Source organism: Cheilinus undulatus, linkage group 2 (genome assembly GCF_018320785.1).
Source record: "Cheilinus undulatus linkage group 2, ASM1832078v1, whole genome shotgun sequence".
Taxonomy (NCBI): Eukaryota; Metazoa; Chordata; class Actinopteri; order Labriformes; family Labridae; genus Cheilinus; species Cheilinus undulatus.
The window spans coordinates 19876583-19896815 of NC_054866.1; the positions used below are offsets into that span (position 1 = coordinate 19876583).

The window sequence follows — 20233 nt, forward strand, 5'->3', positions numbered from 1 at the left end:
AATCCCGAGAATAGGGAAAAAAAAAAGCCAAGTCACAAGCAGTCACTCCTTACTGCCTGTCTTGCATCACCACACCATGTTTTGTCTCTTTTTGCAAAAACTTTTTCTGCCTTGTTTGACTGGTTATAGTATTTGCCATGTACAAGCCATTGTCCTTCCATGCTGCAGCTGTAGTTGCATTGTTACTGATGTATGCACAAGGCTCGTTTGTGGGTAAAAACACTCTGCATGGACTTTATATGAGAATATTTTTGCACTATTATTGTGAACTTAATTGTCTCAGAAAAGGGAGTTGTTATAGTTGTTTAATATATATATATATATATATATATATATATATATATATATATATATATATATATATATACTTTTTAAATAATGCAGCTTGAATTGGGTGATTTGATTGGAGCCTAAAATGAAAACTGAAGATGATTGAAGACAAATAATTTTCCTTTTTTTAAATCTCAGAGTAGAAAGAACTTAACATTTAAGTACAATTTGCCCTGGTGTTGCCCTCTTTGTTCCTCATGTTTTTGTCACACACCAGAAATGTTTAATTCATTAAAAGAAAAAAAAAAACAAAAAATGATTGACTGCAAAACAAAAAGCACACCAGACACACATCAACAGCCCATGTGAACCCTTGTTACATTATGACGTATTTTCACTAAGACAAGTGCAATTTCTAACACAATTTGTAGCATTATGTACCTCATAAAACATCTGTATTTTAATAATTGAAGCTGTTGATGCAATGATGATATCCATGTTTTCTCTTTTAACACAGGCTATTATTGTCTCTGGATCTCTCATGATTTTATACACTGTTTTGAGAATCCCTTGAATCTACTCTTGTATTTCTTTTGTTTCAAAAACATCCCTGATTCAGATAATTACTGTGCTAGTAGCATAAAGTGCATGTGTACAGTGTAAATGTGAAAAACAGTTGTCTGGAAATGACCCTATTGAAATAAAAAGCTCCCTTGAGTGAAGTAATTCTATGTTTTGTAAGGAGGATTTATTATTTTCTGGATTGTCATTGCCTCCTGATTTTTCAGTTGGTAAAATGAGTAAGAATATTTTACTGTTGTTTGTTCATCTTACCCCCTCATTTGACACTCACATTGAGAAAAACAACACTCATTTCTTCTCTTTGTGCAATATGTTGTACCATAAAACTTCAATGGATAGCCTGGACTTTTATTTACTTCAGTCTATGATGTTACCCTGCCCTTATGCAGGACAGGCCTCAGTTCAGGACAGGCCTTTAATTATCTTCAAACAATACTTGTGCACAGCAGACTACAATTATAAATTTACACCTGATTACCAAGGGAAGTGCAAACCTCTTATTTGGTCTTCTTTTTTGTATGATGGAACTGTTTCTGCCAACCTGTAGCTGTATGAGACGCTTAGAATAATACAATCCCTTACCAGTGCTCTGCTTGCATATGAAGCTGATCAAACATCAGAATATCTAAAATCACAAATTTTGCCTGAGAGATGCTAAAACAATTGCTTTCATACTGGGACTATTTTGAAACTGTTTTGACACTAAATGCAGAGGCTTGTCTGATTGAGTCATGCCTTTGTTTGTCAAAAGGTGCAGCAAAACCAGGCTATTAATAAAGGGACTGCGCCTTAAAATGGGATGGGCCTTTATTCAAAGTTTTATGGTAAACCATCTCCTTTAACATTTTTTTTTATTTCTCAGTGATTGTTTGTCCTCAGAAAATCTTATCTTTACACCTTCCGAGTACATTTTACACGCTGCAATGTGTTAGTCTAGTTCGCATGTACTTCTTGTCTCTGAAAAGGTATCACAAAGAGAATGGTGTGCTGGTGGCCTAGTGTGTGTCTAATGCTGGGGACACACAAGACAATTTTAAAATCTGAAACAATTTTAAAAACGTGGTAGACCACAGACATTAGCAGAAACTACCAAATTTAACTCATTATCGTGAAAAGGGTGTAAAATTGTGTATGAATGTATCTTCGGTTTTCTGTTTTACAAAACAAAATATAACAGAATAGTCAAATTACACAATTCAAATGAATTATTGCAAACTTGTTCTAGTTTCAATCAATACAACTTCATTAGTAAAGTGCCAATTCTTAACTTAGTTACCACACAAGGTGAATCCACCATGAGTGCACAGCACTAGGCAACATTCAGCAAAGACACAGTGGCAAGGAAGCAGAAGCAGACCCGTGTTGAACAGGCATCTCCTGCGATTGTGATGAGCCAACAGCCAGAGAGACGGAAAGACACAAACAGAAGTAGCAGACAACATAAGACTTGCTGATGCAGTGCCAGTTACTATTGTAAAAGTATGCGTGGTGTCGACATGAACAACTTAGTATGGCATGTGACTGATCAAACAAACACTGCATTAACATTTACAACTACAATAATGCCAGGAAGAATAACCTGATTTGTACTCCAAACTGGGACCAGTAGGTTTATCTCTGGTTAAATCTTCTGCTATCTGAACAGAGTGACTCAAGCCCTGTAGCACATGCTACACAGAGTTCAAGTGTGTGTTGGCTGCCTGACAAGTGCTTTGCCCGGACATGCCTTTACTATGGCCATTATGAGGAAGTGTAAGGGCTGGTCTAAAACTGCTGGATTAAATTTAACAGTGTTGTTTGTTATTTTTGATGTTAACAGAAATGGAAGGGAAAAAGAACAAAAAATATTATGCTCCAGAGTTGTATTTTCAGTTAGATTCACAAATGGCATTAGCAGTAGGCTACATTACTTAATTAATTATGGGTCTGTAAGATGGGTCTGTATGGGTCTGTAGCTACTGCAAATTTATGACAAAGTTCAACACACTTCTACTTATTTTATAATGGACGGAAATTAATGCAACCGTTAACCTAAAATTACAACCAGTACTCTCTCCTGTATTACGCCAAACAAATACAGCCACGTGCTTTATTTAACCATCTGAGCAGTAAGATAACTAAAAACAAATGTATTTATTTCGTGTTTGAGCATTATATTCTGCTTCTCTGCATTTGCGTGTGATTAATTTACCTATGAAAATATATTGTAATGTACCTTTAAAGCCGGGACGGTGCCGTGCGGATGTTTACCAACGTCACTTCCGTGATGGTCAAGATGGTTCCAACGCGCTAAAGTTGTCTTTCAAAATAAAAGCATGAAATTCTAGTTTCATAAGGGAACATTTTGTTCCCACAAAAATATTAAAGGGTAGCCAATTGATCCCTCTAAGAAGTGTTTCTAGAAATAGGGAGCCCACCACTATCAACTGAGAAGAAAATTGCCTCCTGTAACTATGAAATTTATGTTTACAGATCTGTCTGTAAACCATGTATGTCTGTTAATAATCCTTACCTACTAATTTGCAGTCTGTGGGCATGGTTTTATACACTGTGGGAACAGATCTGTAAACTCTCTGTAAGAGTCTGTAAACTTACAAACTCAAGCGGTTCTATATTGTGGTCATGGTTTCAACATTTGTATGGGATGCATCTGTAAACTGCCATGATTCTTTAAACACATTTACATTTTATACAGCAAGGAACAGGTAAGGGACTGGGACAACTGGTGACAAAACCAGAAATCCTTAGTAGACCAGACCTTCTCAAGATAGGTCTGATCTGTCAACTCAGGTTTCAGATGAAGGGTCCTGCCAGGGTTGCTACACCTGAATTGAGTCACAGCTGTAGTTTGGACTGGACAATACAGCACAAATCAAACAAACACAAATGCATCAAACTACAGAACAGTAGGGGTTACATGAATTGAGGCTTTTATTTTGAAATTAATTTTAGGAAGTTCCTTTGTGCAACACAGCTAACTTCATGGCTAGCCAATCTGATTTGTGTTGACTTGAGCGGGAAGGCTAATGGAAAAAATGACATGAGCAGGTACGGTTAGCGTTCGTCAAACTTGTTCGTTATAGACGAACAGACTCGTTATATTTTTTTCCTGTCCAGTTTTACCCGTGTAAATATGAGATACTGGTGTTATAATAAAACTGTAACGTTTGAAGTATTTGTCGCACCTTTTCCTCTCTCTAGGTAACTGTCCTGCAAAGCTAGCAAGTGGCTGTTCCTCAAGTCTCAGGTAAGTAGGCTAACGTTAGGGAACAACTTGAGGTTTATGATAAACAAACACGGGTATCATGTGAAACCAACAAATCATTTTTCCGGCACTAGAGAAACTATTGTCTAATCTTAGCTGGTAGTGAGTTTTCACCAAGCTTGTTTTTGTGTCAAAAAGAAGACCACTTTAGTTTTGAACGAGAGGCATCCCAGTTGTACTAATATAAAGTACAACATCACTGTAACATTTTACAGTTTATATAAATGGTGTTGTGAATACTGTAAATTAACATTTAAGCAGATAGGATTTGTCCAGATGAATCTTGCTGGCATCTGGTGCAGGATAATACTGGGTTGACTGGAAGCAAGTTCCACCTTTCAGTTGAGATACAGAACTAGTTGAATTGGTGGTGGAAACATTATAATTTTCTATTTCTTTCTCATTTTTAAGTCTCCTTATATGACTTAGCTGTTAAACTGTTATATAAAACCAGTATGATACACAAGGCTGTGATGTGCTGAATATGTGAACTGCTGTGTTTATCTCTACACAACCAAATCACGGCAGTGGTAATTTTCAGTACAAAACCACTCATATTTGTGTGGTATTGCTCAAAGAATATGTGTTTAAATTAACAATGAGGTGAATCCAATGACAGTTTGATATGTGATTCATAGGTTGTCAAAATGTTTGATATTTTGGTATTTTGCAAAGTATGAAATGGTACTGAGGTGGCCCAAATACACTGGCAGAGTTTGTGTACTGAAAGCCTACGAATGCATTTGATAAATTCAGAAAAGGAACATACATTTGCCGGTTATTTTTAACAGTAAAAAACATGACCCAATGTTGGGCATGTTGGACTAATGTGTTTTACCCTTGTTATCAAAACAGTCATCAATATTGCTTCATTTTTACTTGTATCATGTAAAAGTTAAAACTCTGACATTATGGCAACCCTATCAGCAAGACTTATCAGGACAAACTGCTGTAATTTTAGTATTCAGGACAAAAGGATTTCAAAGTGGCCGAGTGTGAGAAGTTTCCAGTGATGTTTTTCTTGATATCAGCTCTCATAGAAGTCCTGTCAGAACACTGTCTGAACTAAATGTTGTAATGTTACAGTCATGATTACAGTGCATGTGTTAAAATGTACCTAACAAGTTTCACCAATAATAAATGGAACTTGAAGTAAAAAACATAACAAGGAACCTGATTTGGGGAGGAACAGCAATGAATTTTGGAGAAAATGGTGTGAGTTCCTAAACAATCATTACTTTGACCTTATGTTGGTATATGCTAATAGCAAGCTGTCCAAGACCCAGACTGAGATTATTGGCATGAGAAATTAGATAAAGGATAAGTATAATACAGCTCTGATTCAAGAGGTGATGCTGGTCTATTCACTACTGCTCTGTCCAGATTCAAAGACATTACTACTGTACTAAGTGTGCTGACTGTTTTTACTGTTTATGATTAACATTTCTATGAAACAGGGACACAGAAATATGGCTGCATCCCCAGTAGAGTACACCATTGGAGGGGTAAAGATCCACTTCCCCTGTAAAGCATATCCCTCCCAGCTGGCCATGATGAACTCTGTAAGTACTTAGAAAATTAGTCTTGTACAGCACAAGCCCATTTTAATCTATTGGTACAGGTATATTGTACAGATCTCACTGGCTGTGTCCAAAACCGTATGTCTCCAGTCTAAACTACATTGAATAACCACTTTGCTGTAGGTATGGCATTTATTTTGCAACAATAGTCATACATTCATTACTGTTATTTTTATTTTTATGCTGCTAGTTTACCATCATGATAGTGTACTTGGTATGAATAGTATGAAAGTATGTGGCTTTGGACATATCCATTGGCTTTTTAACTTTAAAGATAACCACATAGGTGGTTAACAGACAGTGTGATTGTGTCTAAACTTTGTTCATAGATTGTCCGAGGTCTGAACTATGGGCAGCACTGTTTACTGGAGAGTCCAACAGGAAGTGGGAAGAGCTTGGCTTTGTTGTGCTCAGCACTGGGCTGGCAGCAGGCTCAATTTGGTGAGTCTGTTCTGAGTGATGACAATAAAGAAGAAAACAAGTGTATAAATTTACTTGTATCCTCAAACCGATGAGAATGCATAGTATCCCAGGCTCTGCATGAGTTCAAACATATCCTGATCATTATTTCTAATCTATGACAGAGTTTATGCACTAATAACATTTAAGATGTTTTATCAGCTGAGATACCTCCAGCTTCAGTAAGAGTTACACCTTAAATGTTACTCTTAACTCCTGGTAGGTATAAAGTCTTATGTAAAATATGGTTACAGTGCCGTGAAAAAGTATTTGCCCTCTTTCTGATTTTTGAGTTTTTTGCATATTTATCACACTTAAATGTTTCAGATCATCAAACCAATTTTTATATTTCACTAAGACAACCCAAGTAAATACAGCACGCAGTGTTTGAAAGATTATTTCATTTTTTTAAGGGGGAAAAAATGCAAACCTATCTGGCCCTGTGTGAAAAAGTAATTGCTCCCTGTTGTTAAATCATGAGGTAACTGTGATTAACCACAGTTCTTGGAAACCTGAGTTCAATTTCAGTGGCTACACCAAGGCCTGACTACCACCAGATTTGTTGAATGAAGAAATAACTTAAATAGAAGCTGTCAGACAACGGGAAGTAGGCTGCAAGATCTCAAAAAGAAACATATCGTGCCACAATCCAAAGAAATTCAAGAACAAATGAGAAACAAAGTTGATTGAAATTTATCAATTTGGAAAAGGTTACAAAGCCATCCAGCAAACCACGTTCAGAGCCATTATCCACAAATGAAGACTGCGGACTGAGACAAAAGCTGAACTTTTTGGAAGGTGTGCGGCCCGTTACATCTGCCGTAAAGTTAAAACAGCATTTGATAAAAAAAAAAACAAACAAAAAAAAACATCATGCCAACAGTCAAACATAGTGTTTGCAGTGTGATGGTCTGGGGCTGCTTTGCTCCTTCAGGACCTAGACCTTGATGATTGATGGAACAATAAATTCTGCTGTCTACCAACAAATCCTGAAGGTGAACGTCTGGTCATCAGTTCCTGCCCTCAAGCTCAAGCTCTCTTGGGTTATGCAGCAGGACAATGACCCAAAACATACCAGCAAGTCCACCTCTGAATGGTTCAAAAACAACAAAATTAAGGTTTTGGAGTGGCCTAGTCAAAGTCCAGACTTAAATCCAATTGAGATGCTGTGGTATGACCTTAAATGGGATGTTCATGCTGGAAACCCCCTACAATATGGCTGAGTTAAAACAATTCTGTGAAGACGAGTGGGCCAAAATTCTTCCACAGCGATGTGAAAGGCTCATCACCAGTTATTGCAAATGCTTGATTTCAGTTAATGCTGCCAAGGGTGGCACAACCAGTTATTAGCTTCAGGGGGCAATTACTTCTTCACAGAGGGCCAGATAGTTTTGGATTTTTTCCCACCTTAAAAAATTAGATAATCATTCAGACACTGCATTCTGTATTTACTTGCGTTGTCTTTGTGAAATATAAAAATTGGTTTGATGATCTGAAACATTTAAGTGTGATAAATATGCAAAAAACTCAGGAATCAGAAGGGGGCAAATACTTTTTCATGGCACTGTATAACTGAAAGGACGAGGAGGAGCAGAGGGTTTTACTGGGTTTACTGGGTTTTACATCCTTCAGACATATACAATGATAACTCCTGCTTTAATTTGCCATGAGGGGAGATGATTTCATCTTTCCAGTACTAGAACAATTTTAAATTAGCCTACTCAATGTTGTAATTGATGGTTTCATCACTCGATATCACTGTCAGCTGTCAGTAAAGCCTTATACTTAGGTTGTCCACAACAAAATTCTTTCACATATTTTCACATCAAATTAAAAAAAACATTTTAGTGTCTGTTTGTGGATTAACATTAGTTAGAAGGTTATTTTCTGATTGTAGCCTTTTTCAGAGACAGACACAGGATGCAGCACTGCATTAGAAATACTTTGATCACAACGAGTTAAAACTTCATCACTGATACAATGTTTAAGCTAGCTTGGACATTTTGCTTTCTTAGTTGAGATGAACCTTGCATCTCTGTGGTGCAACAAAACAGTGATTAAGTCACAAACTAACTAGTTCATAAGTAGGATTTAGTGTAAACCTTACACCATTACTTGAAACAGAACTTATACTAAGCTGTTTCAACAGGACACTGGTGTGGAGATTAATTTGAAAACATGTTTCTTTTACATGAAGTGTCACCGATGTTTTTGTTAAATCCTGTTTCCTCTTTATTTATCAAAGTTTTCATAAACACTCATATATGTATGTTGTTTATTCTGATCCAGATTACAGATTTTTATCTTTCTCAATACTTCCTAGAAGTTCTAAATATCTTTTGACTTGTGTACTTGACTTACCCCTTGTACTATCCAATGGTCAGAGTTACTGTTAGCTAATTCTTTGTTTTAACATGCAAAAACAGCTAAACAGCAACAAGGAGGGAGCCCCAGAGTAGACAAGAGCCAGACAGATACGAGCTGCGGAGATTTGAAGATGTCTAATGTTAGCTCCTGTCAGTGCGAGTGTCACAGCAAGGCCAAGAGGACCATAACTACCCCAGCAGCCAAACCTCCTGTTATAGACCTCACTGATTCACCCTGCAAAGACACAGCACAGCCAGCTTCTCCAGCACCTGCACATGGTAATTATTTTTCTGTTTCTTTCAGTTTAGGCTCGGTTAAGTTTTGCTATCATTAATCTGGACAAAGTTTCTATGTAAACAAAAATACTTTTTTATTGAATAAAAGTTGTAAATTGTGGGTTTCAGGCTCTGTAACAGAGGAGCCAAAGAAACCAACTATTGCCTCTCGCTTGTCTGAGAAGTTCCAATCTTTCCTGACTGGACAGTCCTCCTCTGACCGTGAAAAAGATGATGACTTCCGGCAAGAAAGGAAACGCATCAGAACTGTGGAGCCCAAGGTAGTTGTTGACCCTTTGCACATGCTGTTGCACATTTATACTGGCATTTTTATTAATTACTGTGCTGGATATGTTGGCTGTCTCACAGGGTTAAAAAAAGGACATTTTCATACATCTTGAACTGATACAGATGAAAGATTGAATATGTTTTCATTGTTTCAAAAACTGTTCTTTAGCTTCTTTAAAACATTTAAAAGTTAATACTTGGTCTCCTTGTGACAGAGCAGAGGGAGAGAATGTGAAACAGACACATAATGTGTGTTGTTTATTTTTATGGTTTTATTCAGAAGTGAGAATTTTCAAAGACCTAAAAAGTAGATTCATCAGACCTAAATTATCCATGAAGATGTTTTTTGGTTTACAGCTTATTAATAGCTTCTTGGATCCACCAACAATGGAAAAAGAGGAAAAGCGGAGCCTTAGACACCCAATTGGATAATTTCTCATTTCAGCACTGAAACATTACTAATAGGTTTTTGCAGAGGACGTGACACAGCATCGGAGAACTCCTCATGGGGGGAAGAATGATATCTGCATAGAGAAACACTACCAGAAATGGCCCTGTGAAATGATCTTGCTATTTCTTTTGCAGAAATGCTGTTGAAAAATGTGACTCAACTATGTTTGTGTGTTTGATCCCCAGAGCCGTAAGAGGCAGCGTCTAGAGCAGGGAGTTGTTTTCATCGATGACGATGAGCTGGAGCTGGAGAATGAGCCGCCAGGTCCTCACAGTTGGACAGCAGAGCCACACAGCCCGGCACTGGGTTTGTCTTCATCATGCTGTGTAAGTGAAAACATCCTTACTCGAATGAGCTTAAGCTATGCTTCTCTTGATGTGAAAGCATAGTCTGTTGTATGCTTTCAGTGCTCCAAATCTCTGTATACTCTGGCATCATTACACTACATTTAAACTAGTACTGTTTCTTCTTTCGACTCATATACTCTTATTTATGCAACTTATTTAAAATTGAGGAAGCGATTCAAAAATCAAATCAGATTGGTTACCTTGTCATGGATGAGGCAGGCATTGTAGTATAGTTTTTAAGGCAGATTTTTTCTTTGTGTCAGGCCAGGGGTTTACTTTCACTATTAACTAGCACCACTGGGTGGCGATACACACCACCAAATTGACCAAGGCTGTGTTGAGAGTTTTAGGTGTGGATAGGCTTACAGTGAGACACACTTGAATATAACAGACAGGTATGTCTTAACAAAAACTTCTCATATTTTAATAAAAGACAAGAAATAGGAGCAGTGTAAGAGAAAATAGTCAGCAATTATTTGCTCTTCAAATTTTCCTGGTCATATTTTTTTTTCTTTTTGAAATAAACAAGAACAATGAAAAAGAACCCTCATGCATCTTAATACAAACTGTATGCTGTATAACATCTCAGCACATATAAAATCAGAAAACAGATGGCTGTGTCCTTGTTTTTACCCTCAGTTTTAGATAAATCACAGGGAATGCACTCATTCTAAATTGTTTTAAAACAAAAGCCAAATTCATATCAATTAAAGTTGACAAGGTATCTAAAGCACTTAATTTAAACAAAACTAATGTTTAAACAAAACTAATGTTTAACCTTCACAAATTCCCCAAATAGTTCCCAATCCCAAAAATTCACAAGAAGAACAAATAATGTTCAATCATGGGGACAAAATACAGAATTATATTTGATTGATAAGAAAGAAGACACTAAAACAAAGAACACAAAATAATACAGATATTCTGTTATGATCCCCAGAGCGAAAATTCAGGTGTTGCAGTAACACAAAGACGAATGTACGTCAAAGTCAGAATAGATGATAAATGTAAAATAAAGTAATAATATAAAGTAGGGCTGTTAAAGAAGGAAACATTTTAACTGTTTTATTTCAAGATTTCTTAGGGATGCATGATTTTGGATTTTTCTGCAGATGTTCGATATGCAGATAATTCTGTACTTATTTTAGCTGGTCCTGATATCGTTAGTGATACTTAAATATGTATTTCAGACCTAAAACATCAGTCCTTAAACACATTTCAAGTCATAAGGATGAACAAAGAAACACACTTGAATACTAAAAACACACTTTGAAGTTTAAAGATTGAGAATTAACAAAGAAAAACACCTTAACTGTCATAGGTCTGTTGGTCCAGTCTATAACTTTACAAACTTACTTGTACAAAGGGCAAACATTTCCTGTCAAATGCTGATATTTATAGCCAAAATACTGGTTTTCAATATAGGAAGAAATTTTAAGATCTACTGATACCAATAAATGCCTTTTAAGCTAATATCTGCTGGTCACAGGTCAATGATATTGTGCATCCCTGGAATTTCAATTAATTTATTGCACCCCCCCCCCCCCTTTTTTTTTTTTGAAATATCACAATTTTTCCTTAAACATTTTTGTTTTATTTTTAGTTTTGTTCTGTGTTAAACTAAGGGTAATTGACTTCCTGTCTGGATACATGCCTGCTTTAATTTTTAAAGAAAAATATGCAATTTTGGGGTGTTAGAGGATAATGATATTAGCTGAATTGTGGGAAAGGAAGTTATTATGGATTGAAAAGGAAATAGGAGACCGAGAATCAGATAAGAAAAGGAAAATGTTTAAAAACACAAGGTGCATATGACTATTGACTTGTCCACCGAGCCGTCGGTGAGTTTTTAAACTAATGAGACATTTAGGAGCTGTGGTTGAAATATTTTACATCCCTGTGGCTTCAGGGAGAGATGGCAGTGGCTCAACCAAAGTGTGCTGAGGCGGGCATTAAGCATGCGGTTAAAATGCTTAATTACTAATTATGAAATTGTAATTGCAAAAAGATTAATGCTGACAGCCCTAATATAAAATGACAATTCATTTTGGAAGCTTTGAACATTTGTAATTAATCTTTTTTTGTTAATTACTAATTGAAGGTTTTTGGTACAAAGTTTAGCATATACAGGTACATCTCAAAAAATTAGAATATCATGAAAAAGTTTAATATTTTTTGTCACTCTTTTCTGAAAGTGAAAACCATGTTATAGACTTGTTACACAGAGTGCAATATTTCAAGCCTTTATTTCTTGAAATGTTGATGATTATGGCTTACAGATAATGAAAACCCAAAATTCAGTGTCTCAAAAAATTAGAATATTACATAAGATCAATAAAAAAATGATATTTTAAACAGAAATGTCAGGTTTCTGAAAAGTAAGTAAGTAAGAGCAAACTGGCCTGACCTGAACCCCACAGAGAATCTATGGGGTATTGTCAAGAGGAAGATGAGAGACACCAGACCCAACAATGCGGATGACCTGAAGGCCGCTATCAAAGCAACCTGGGCTTCCATTACACCTGAGCAGTGCCACAGGCTGATCGCCTCCATGCCACGCCACATTGATGCAGTAATTCATGCAAAAGGAGGCCCAACCGAGTATTGGAAGCATAGAAATCAATATACTTTTCAGGCGCCTGACATTTCTGTTTAAAGTATCCTTTTTTAATTGATCTTATGTAATATTCTAAGTTTTTGAGACACTGAATTTTGGGTTTTCATTTCTGTAAGCCATAATCATCAACATTTCAAGAAATAAAGGCTTGAAATATATCGCTCTATGTTTAACAAGTCTATATAACACATGGTTTTCACTTTCAGAAAAGAGTGACAAAAAATATTGAACTTTTTCATGATATTCTAATTTTTTGAGATGTACCTGTATATGCTAAATCATTACCTGTCAGAAATAAAACAAAACCAGGTGTATCAAATACAAATAGCTTTTATATTCTTACAGATATCTGGCTCCTTTGTTAATAACCTGAGGTAAAACATAATCATTAGAAATGCTCACAGGAATGGTTTGACTCTGTAAAAGTGAGTCTTAACCTGCCACAGGTGTGCTGTTTGGATTTAGAGCCCCGGATGGTGGGAGGTGGAAAAAGAGGAGGAGGGAAAGTGAAGTCGAAAAAGCGCGTCAGGCTCTGGTTTCCCTGCAGCTACATGACCCGGGCTCTTTTGTCCCGCGAGTGCTGACTGACGGCCTGAATGGGCTCCTTTGAAGCAAGCTCCAGTTTTAATTAAGAGGGTTTGCCTCGCCTGGGCCGCTGATCTGTGAAAGCCACGGGGATAAATATTGAATGGGGTTCACCCGCTGGTTACTGCGCCCGAGGGATAAACAGGTGCTTCGGAGGGCAGATATTTGCCAGGGCCTCTACCTGCACAGTGTGGTCATATCAGGAGGAGGGGGTGTTCGGTGTCATGTCTTCCCAGGTATTGGCTATTGAAGCCCACCCTTATTGGAATGAATTCCAAGCCCTCCAAAGCTGTGGAATGAGGAGCAAATTGGCGTCCAGTGAGAGGCGCCAGTGATACCTAAGTGATCCTCTGCCTGCGGCCCCTCGCTGCCCTCAAACTGGCCCCCTGGAGTGTGAGATTTCCATCTCTCAGGTGTTGGCAGGGAGCAGAGCAACAGAAGCCTACCTGTGAATATTCTTAGGTGTTCAGTAACACCACTGACCTCTGTTCTGTCAATTCAAGAGAGCTTTAGCCGCTGCATACACTTACACCTTTGCAGTGCAGGTGCACAGTGGAAACTTTGTATGGCTTTACAAATTAAACTTGATATACCTAAAGAAACTTGATAAACTTACAAGAGTGTAGTATGTCTATACCGTAAAACCTTTTAAATTGTGAAAAATAAAGATCCCTTATTTACATTTTTTTGAAGTAAAACACATTCATACAACTCTCCATTTCATTAAGTAAGCATGTTAAAGTCGTGACAAAACATGGCTGTACTCTGTCCTACCATGGGTAGGGGTATCTTAAAAAGCTAAAGGGATGCTGAGCTGCTGCTAATGTTAGATCTGTTTGTATTACTGACTAAATCAGCCCACATGCAGTTCTCTCAAAAATGTTTTAAGGTTTGCAGCTGTTATATATTTTTTTCTGTTTTTATTGTAGGATTTCTTCAGCAGAATTACCCTCAGGGGACTCCTGTTCAGTGGTTTTCAAAATCTCTGTTGAACAGGATATCTTGAGAGGCTGTGAGCAGAGCTGCAAATATAGTTAGCTTTTTTAAGTAAAAGATTTTTTTAGCTGAAGTATCCTAAGTGCTCTCCTCCCCTCTCAAATAAACTAAGCAATACACATTTGTAAAACATGGGAAACCACAACCACGTGTTGAAAATAATTGTTTCTTTGATGAGCTTTGTTGGACAGGATGTCAGAAAGCGCTGAGCTTCTGCTCATGTAATTAACTCAGTTTTCCTTTACTTGTTTTTTTTTTTTTGGCTGTGTGCCCCGCTTTGGATAACTTCAGTTCACTTGCTTAGTAAAAACCTTATAGAATGTAAAACTAGATAACTGGAAATTCTCAAAAGTGATGCTGTCAAGTAGGCTAGGGAGTTCTTAATGTCTGACCTTTAACAAAAGCTGCTTAATCTTTCCACAGTTTTGGGGCTTTATCATAATTTTCGATACACGCTTAATCGCAATAGTGATAGTTTAATTCCCCGGCTGTAGCTGTTTGGTGAACAAAGTTAGTTTTTTTTTTTTTTTTTGCTAATAGCACCCAAAGAGCGACACCACTGGAATTGCCGTTCGCTGAAAGAGCTGGTATGTCCTTGTTGCCAGTAGAGCTGGCGTCCCGTTTGCCTCTTTCGCCAGTTATCTACATTCCTTTCCAGGGGGTGTCTGCTCCGGGCTGTGGGGCCAGGCTTGAAACCTTGTTGTCGTGGCATCTTGGGGAGGCAGGCGTGTAAAAGGATACTCTTGTGTCAGCTGTTTCCTGCTGCAGCTTTTGACAAGAGCCTCTATTCATCAGCAGGCCCTTCCACACTGCTCAAAACCCACTCCCTCCTCCCCCCACCTGCCAATGAATAAGTAATTATTGGCCATCTTGGGGCAGGATATTTGGATGGCTCTGTTTAATGTGGCAGCAGCAGGTAAGGTGATCGGGCTCAGGGCCCAGGCTGTGGAGCGTAACTGTTCCAGAGGAGAAAGGTAACCTGAACTGGTGTTGGGGCCCTGCAGCACCTCTGTTTGTTTTTCACATGAGCTCAGGGCTCGTTATCCCTCTTAACTCTGAGAGGCGGCTCTCTAAGGGCTCCCTTTGGCCTACACTCCATCACACATTGTAATATTTGATGGGCAAACATGCTCGGAAAATCTGAGCCGCCGGGAAACTCGAGCTCCTCGTCAGTCATCAGAAGTGCTACCTTCTGATCCCCATCATAGTTTGCCATGCGTGACGACACATACCGCTCATTCCTATGTAGAGTCATCAGGTAATTTGTTGAGGAATTAGTGTTAAAACCTGTATGTCAAGCATCTAAGTAATGATGGTTTGATATTAACACAAATATGCTCATCAATGAAGAAAAAGACAATTTTATTTATTTATTTATTTATTTATTTTATGAGAGTCTAAAGATAATTTCATAAAGTGGATGAGGCGTGCACATTTATTGTTACCTCTGAAGACTACCAAAGAGCTGCAGGAATTGTCAAAATATAATTGAGCTTTCACTATGATGAAGGGTAATATGGAAATGGAAGAGGCTGCAGGAAGCATCAGTATTTTTCTTAAAATTTTACAATTCATAAACATGTAATAGGAGGTCAAACAATGTTTTCTGTCAAATATAATAATTCAATCTAATTTGAATGAATTGTAGTTTTCCTGTTCCATTTGATACAGATGAACTGAAAACAGAGCTGCATTTGGTCACTACTTCCATCAGATCAAATCTGTTATTGTAAGCTTAGCCGACATTTGGAGTTGCTTTTAATTCAGTGTGATTTCAACATGAGTTCAAAGATATTGATTAAAAAACAAACTAATTTGAAATGTAGAAAAAGAATTTGAAATGAGAAAATAAGTAGGACCGTCAAGATTAATGGAGATAATTGCAATCAGTCAAGGTCCACAATTAGTGCACTAATTTATTTTAAATGCATGCTTTTTATCCCTTTCAATACACTTTGGTTAAGGCACATCAGCATCTTCATGCAGCCACAGTGATGTAAACTGAGCTCAACACTGCTACTTCATGTCTTATTTTACTTCATAAAAACAAACTTCAGACAGCTCAGTGACTAAATCAAAAGCCATCTGAACCTTTGTAAGGGTGTCTTATTTCATTTTCAATCCTTAACAAGTTCCTTTTTCCACAGGTAAGTCCTTGTTGAAATCTTTGATCAACCAATAAAAGTAGGTTTGTTTCTAAACATGAAACCAAATACACTTAGACAACAGAAAAATCAAATAGGACACAAAAACAGTTTAAAATGCAAAATTGTGGAATTTTAAAATGTGATAAACGGGGTGCAATTAATCATGATTATCTACAGAAAATCTCCAATTAATCACAATGGAAAACTATAATCCTTTGAGAGCCTTAAATATGGAAGGTCGTTTCCACTGAACAGTCTGGTTCAGTTTGATACAACATGGTTTGTGTTTATATGCCTTTCTATTATCAAAAGTTGGAAAGGGTCCCAAATAACCAGCCCGTATCGTCATGCTTTTCTTTCAAAGTCCGTAGGGGTGCCAAGCTTACCTATCCATCCATAAATGGTGGCGCTACACACACAATAGACACACTGTAGTTTGCTGATTGAGGAAAGAATCGTCACTTCCTGTGCAACAGCGGTAATGAAGGCAAACACAGAACCTGCATGTATAAATATCCTGTGGATTTTGAAAGAAGAATATTATCAGGACAATGTTTTTAATCAATGATGTCAGCGCAAAAAACCATCCCATGGATGAACTCACAGGTGCAGATCTTTCTGGCGATTGTCAGTGATGAGGACATGCAGAGGGAATTGTAAGGCGCTGTGAGGTATAAAAAAAATGTTCTGGTGGTGGAGTCTTGCCGCACTGCCCACAGCACTGTCCACCAAGTGAGGATACATGTATCTGTTGAAATGCAAACGATTTTGGGGTTTACTGTACCAAACTGTGCTCACTTAAACTTAACGCTTGGTGGAAATGAAGCTAAAGCTGAATGGTTATGTAAGGTACAGGTGGATAGCAAATTTAATGATGAACACCTGTCATTTAGCATCTTTACGAATGTGAAAATAATGAATAATAAGGAAATAATGGAGGTTGAAAGAGAGTTAATTTGTGTTAATTAAACTCAGATTTTAAAATGCCAATACTATTAAAATTCTCTATTGCATTTGTTGTTTTATATTAAGGTTTTACTATGGCTTCCTACCACCACAAAAACATGCTCCTTAGGTTAACTGGTGACTCCAAATTGGCTGAAGGTAACGTGAGCGTGCCAGGAGCAACCAGTCCAGGGTGTGCCCTGCCTCTCGCCCACTGACAGCTGGGACAGGCACCAGCCCCCCGCCACCCCAAACAGGATAAGCAGTGTAGACAAGGGATGGATGAATGGATATTACGGTTTTTGTTGTTTACAAAAACAAAAAACAAAAACATTTGTGTCAATAAAGAAAGATTGAAAAAAAAGAGAAACTGTTCTTAAACGGTGTCATGTGTTGAAAAACAAACACAGAACATAAATGTAGAAAGAAAGAAACTTTTTAATCTCTGTCAATTTATTTCAGACAAAGCCCAAGTTTTATGGTTCGCTTTTGTACATGTTGTCGTTCATATTTTGTGTTTAGTATATTTTTTAGAACCATGTTATATTTTGAGTATAAGCCTTTTTTTCTGACATTTTGGATTTCTCATCCCTTCCTGTATCTCATTTATGATTAAAACTTTGAAAAAAAATAGGCTAATGAAAACTAGAGTAAAGGCAAGCATTTTCTAAAAAACAAACAACAGACTAAATTAAACCAGCAATGAAAACATATTAAAACTGAACTAGAATTTAAAGTCAAAATCAAAACGTAATTAAAAATTTAAACAATTGAAAATTGAAAACTATTATTGCCTTGTTTCATATCGGTACACTACTTCCCCACTTAAAAGAGCTCATCACATAAGCAGGATCAGTTTCATAAGCGTTGTTGGCTACACTTCACCTGTGAAGGTGGAGAAAGAAAGACTCCAACACGTCACCGGTCAGCCAATTATGAAGCAGCTAGATTTTCTCAGCCCACACAAAAGTGGATGATCATCTTTCATCCTCTAAAGGTCACCTGCTGCTGAGTGACAGGACACCGTATGTATAGATGCAAATTCTATATGTTTGTTCATGTCTTGTTTTCAAGAGGGCACAAGACAGCCTGACAGAGAGACTTTATAGGCTGTGTGTGATCCTCATACAGTATGTAGCTATTTTTTTCTGACTTTGGATGCTTTATTGGAACTTTAATGACTCAAATGCTGTGACTGGAAGAAAGTGGAAGGTCTGAGGTCAACATATATAGTCTCAAAAAGTATCAGGATTGTATAAGAACGTAAAAATACAAACATATATGGTAAAAAAATTTTGTACAAATGATAATGTTTTCTAAAATATAAAAATTAAAACATCTTCCATTTTCTGCCACAGAGCTGCTTCACTGCTTGATCACCAAAGCCTGCTTTATAAATAAAGAGTTGATGTGGTAATCAAAAAAAGCAAATTAACTGTTACTGCCTATTTTTTTTTAACCATTCTTTTGCATTAAACAGAAAGAAACACATGACCAAAAAAAACAATAAAATACACTTTGATTAAATATGCTAAAGGAGTAACTTGGATCTTACGTCAAGAAAGCTATTTAATGTGTTTGCATGGAAGTAACAGAATTTACAGCATCAACATGACCCTGAGTGACTGTTGAAAAACTCAACATAAAAGCTATAGTTGCTAGTATTTAGAATCAGATCTGGGACTCATCAGGGATTTTGTACAGGATTATGAAATCTCAATATTTTTGGCTTTCTCTTCCTCCAGTCCCCTGAACCCTGCTCCCGCTGCTCATGTGCTTCAGCCAAAGATGGCATGAAGGACAAAGATCAAGAAGGCAAAAAGAAGATTAGAAAGATCTTCTTTGGCACACGCACCCACAAACAGATCACCCAGATCGCTCACGAGTTAAAGCGCACCGTCTACTCAGGAACACCCATGACCATCTTGTCCAGTAGAGACCACACCTGTGTCAACCCAGAGGTGGCGCCTCACGCCAACCGTAATGAACGCTGCAAGGACCTGCTGGACGCCAAAGATGTGAGCATGAATACTAACAAACACACACAGCTTTATATTAAAACTCAGTTTAACTTTAAAGTAATACACGACATGTAAGTCTTTTTGGTATTCACAGTTTTCTCCCTAAATGCTTTAAAATAGTTGGTATTGTGTAAAAAAAAATTATTCACAGCTATTGTGCATAAAATGTGTTAAATTTGGCCCTTCATCTGCAAAGAGGGAGGACAGAGGTCAATTTGCAATCATTGAGTAGGAAATAATTAGTCTTTGCTTAAGAACTGAATTGACTTTAAGCTTCACATGAAGATTAAAGCAGGAAAAAGAAATATCTAATCAATGAAATTATTTGTTTTGAAGATAAACTCAGTTTCTGTATTTATTATTTTCTCAGACTGAGCTGTAAACTTGTTTTCAATATATAAATGTAGAATAACTATCTTCACAGAAGTAAAACTGTGGATTTGAGATGGGGCTATAAATAGTCATACAGATACAGTGATCTAAATGGACCCTTAATCAAAAAGCTTTATGGTATATGGTAGATTTCTGTTTTTATCAGATATTCCTTCAGGTCTACCTTAAAAAACAGACTAATCTGGTTAAATAAAGGTTAAATAAATAAATAAATAAAGAAAAGTTTTGTTTATTAATTAGTTTATTTGGTAATGAACTGTCAAAAAAATGGGGCCAATATGAAGTCCTGTAAATGTTCTGCCCACTGTCCAAAGACCATCAACTTACAAAGGAAGAAAGAAATCAGAAAAAAATCATTTTTGAGAAGCTCAGAGCAGAGAATTTAGCTTTTTTTTTCTATTGAAGTACTCAAATCCATAAATGAATTTTCCAAATACTTTTTAATTTCTTTAACAGCCATCAACTATCAGTTAAATATATGCTAGAGCTATGATGTTTATACTGTTATCAATACCACTATCTTCCTCACAAAATCTACTCACCGATTGCATGTTATGCCACAATGAGCAACTAAGAACGAACCACAATATAACCCAGTAACTTCACATGAACACCTTCCCTAAAAAATCTCTGGATTCATTAGGA

At 37.0% G+C, this 20233-nt stretch overlaps 1 protein-coding gene across 2 annotated transcripts in view; it reads left to right on the top strand.

Moving 5' to 3' along the window:
* The first annotated feature begins 3838 nt into the window (after positions 1–3838).
* The window catches only part of brip1 (BRCA1 interacting helicase 1), a 66881-nt gene continuing 50486 nt past the window's right edge, over positions 3839–20233 (top strand). The window contains exons 1-8 of one of the 2 annotated variants that reach the window (XM_041795811.1): positions 3839–3900; positions 4054–4099; positions 5575–5679; positions 6027–6138; positions 8583–8801; positions 8928–9079; positions 9723–9863; positions 18920–19192. In XM_041795811.1, coding sequence (XP_041651745.1) covers positions 5587–5679; positions 6027–6138; positions 8583–8801; positions 8928–9079; positions 9723–9863; positions 18920–19192 — 990 coding nt within the window. In that variant the 5' untranslated portion in view covers positions 3839–3900; positions 4054–4099; positions 5575–5586. The remainder of the gene's footprint in view (positions 3901–4053; positions 4100–5574; positions 5680–6026; positions 6139–8582; positions 8802–8927; positions 9080–9722; positions 9864–18919; positions 19193–20233) is intronic. The other variant, XM_041795819.1, reaches the window with a different exon arrangement.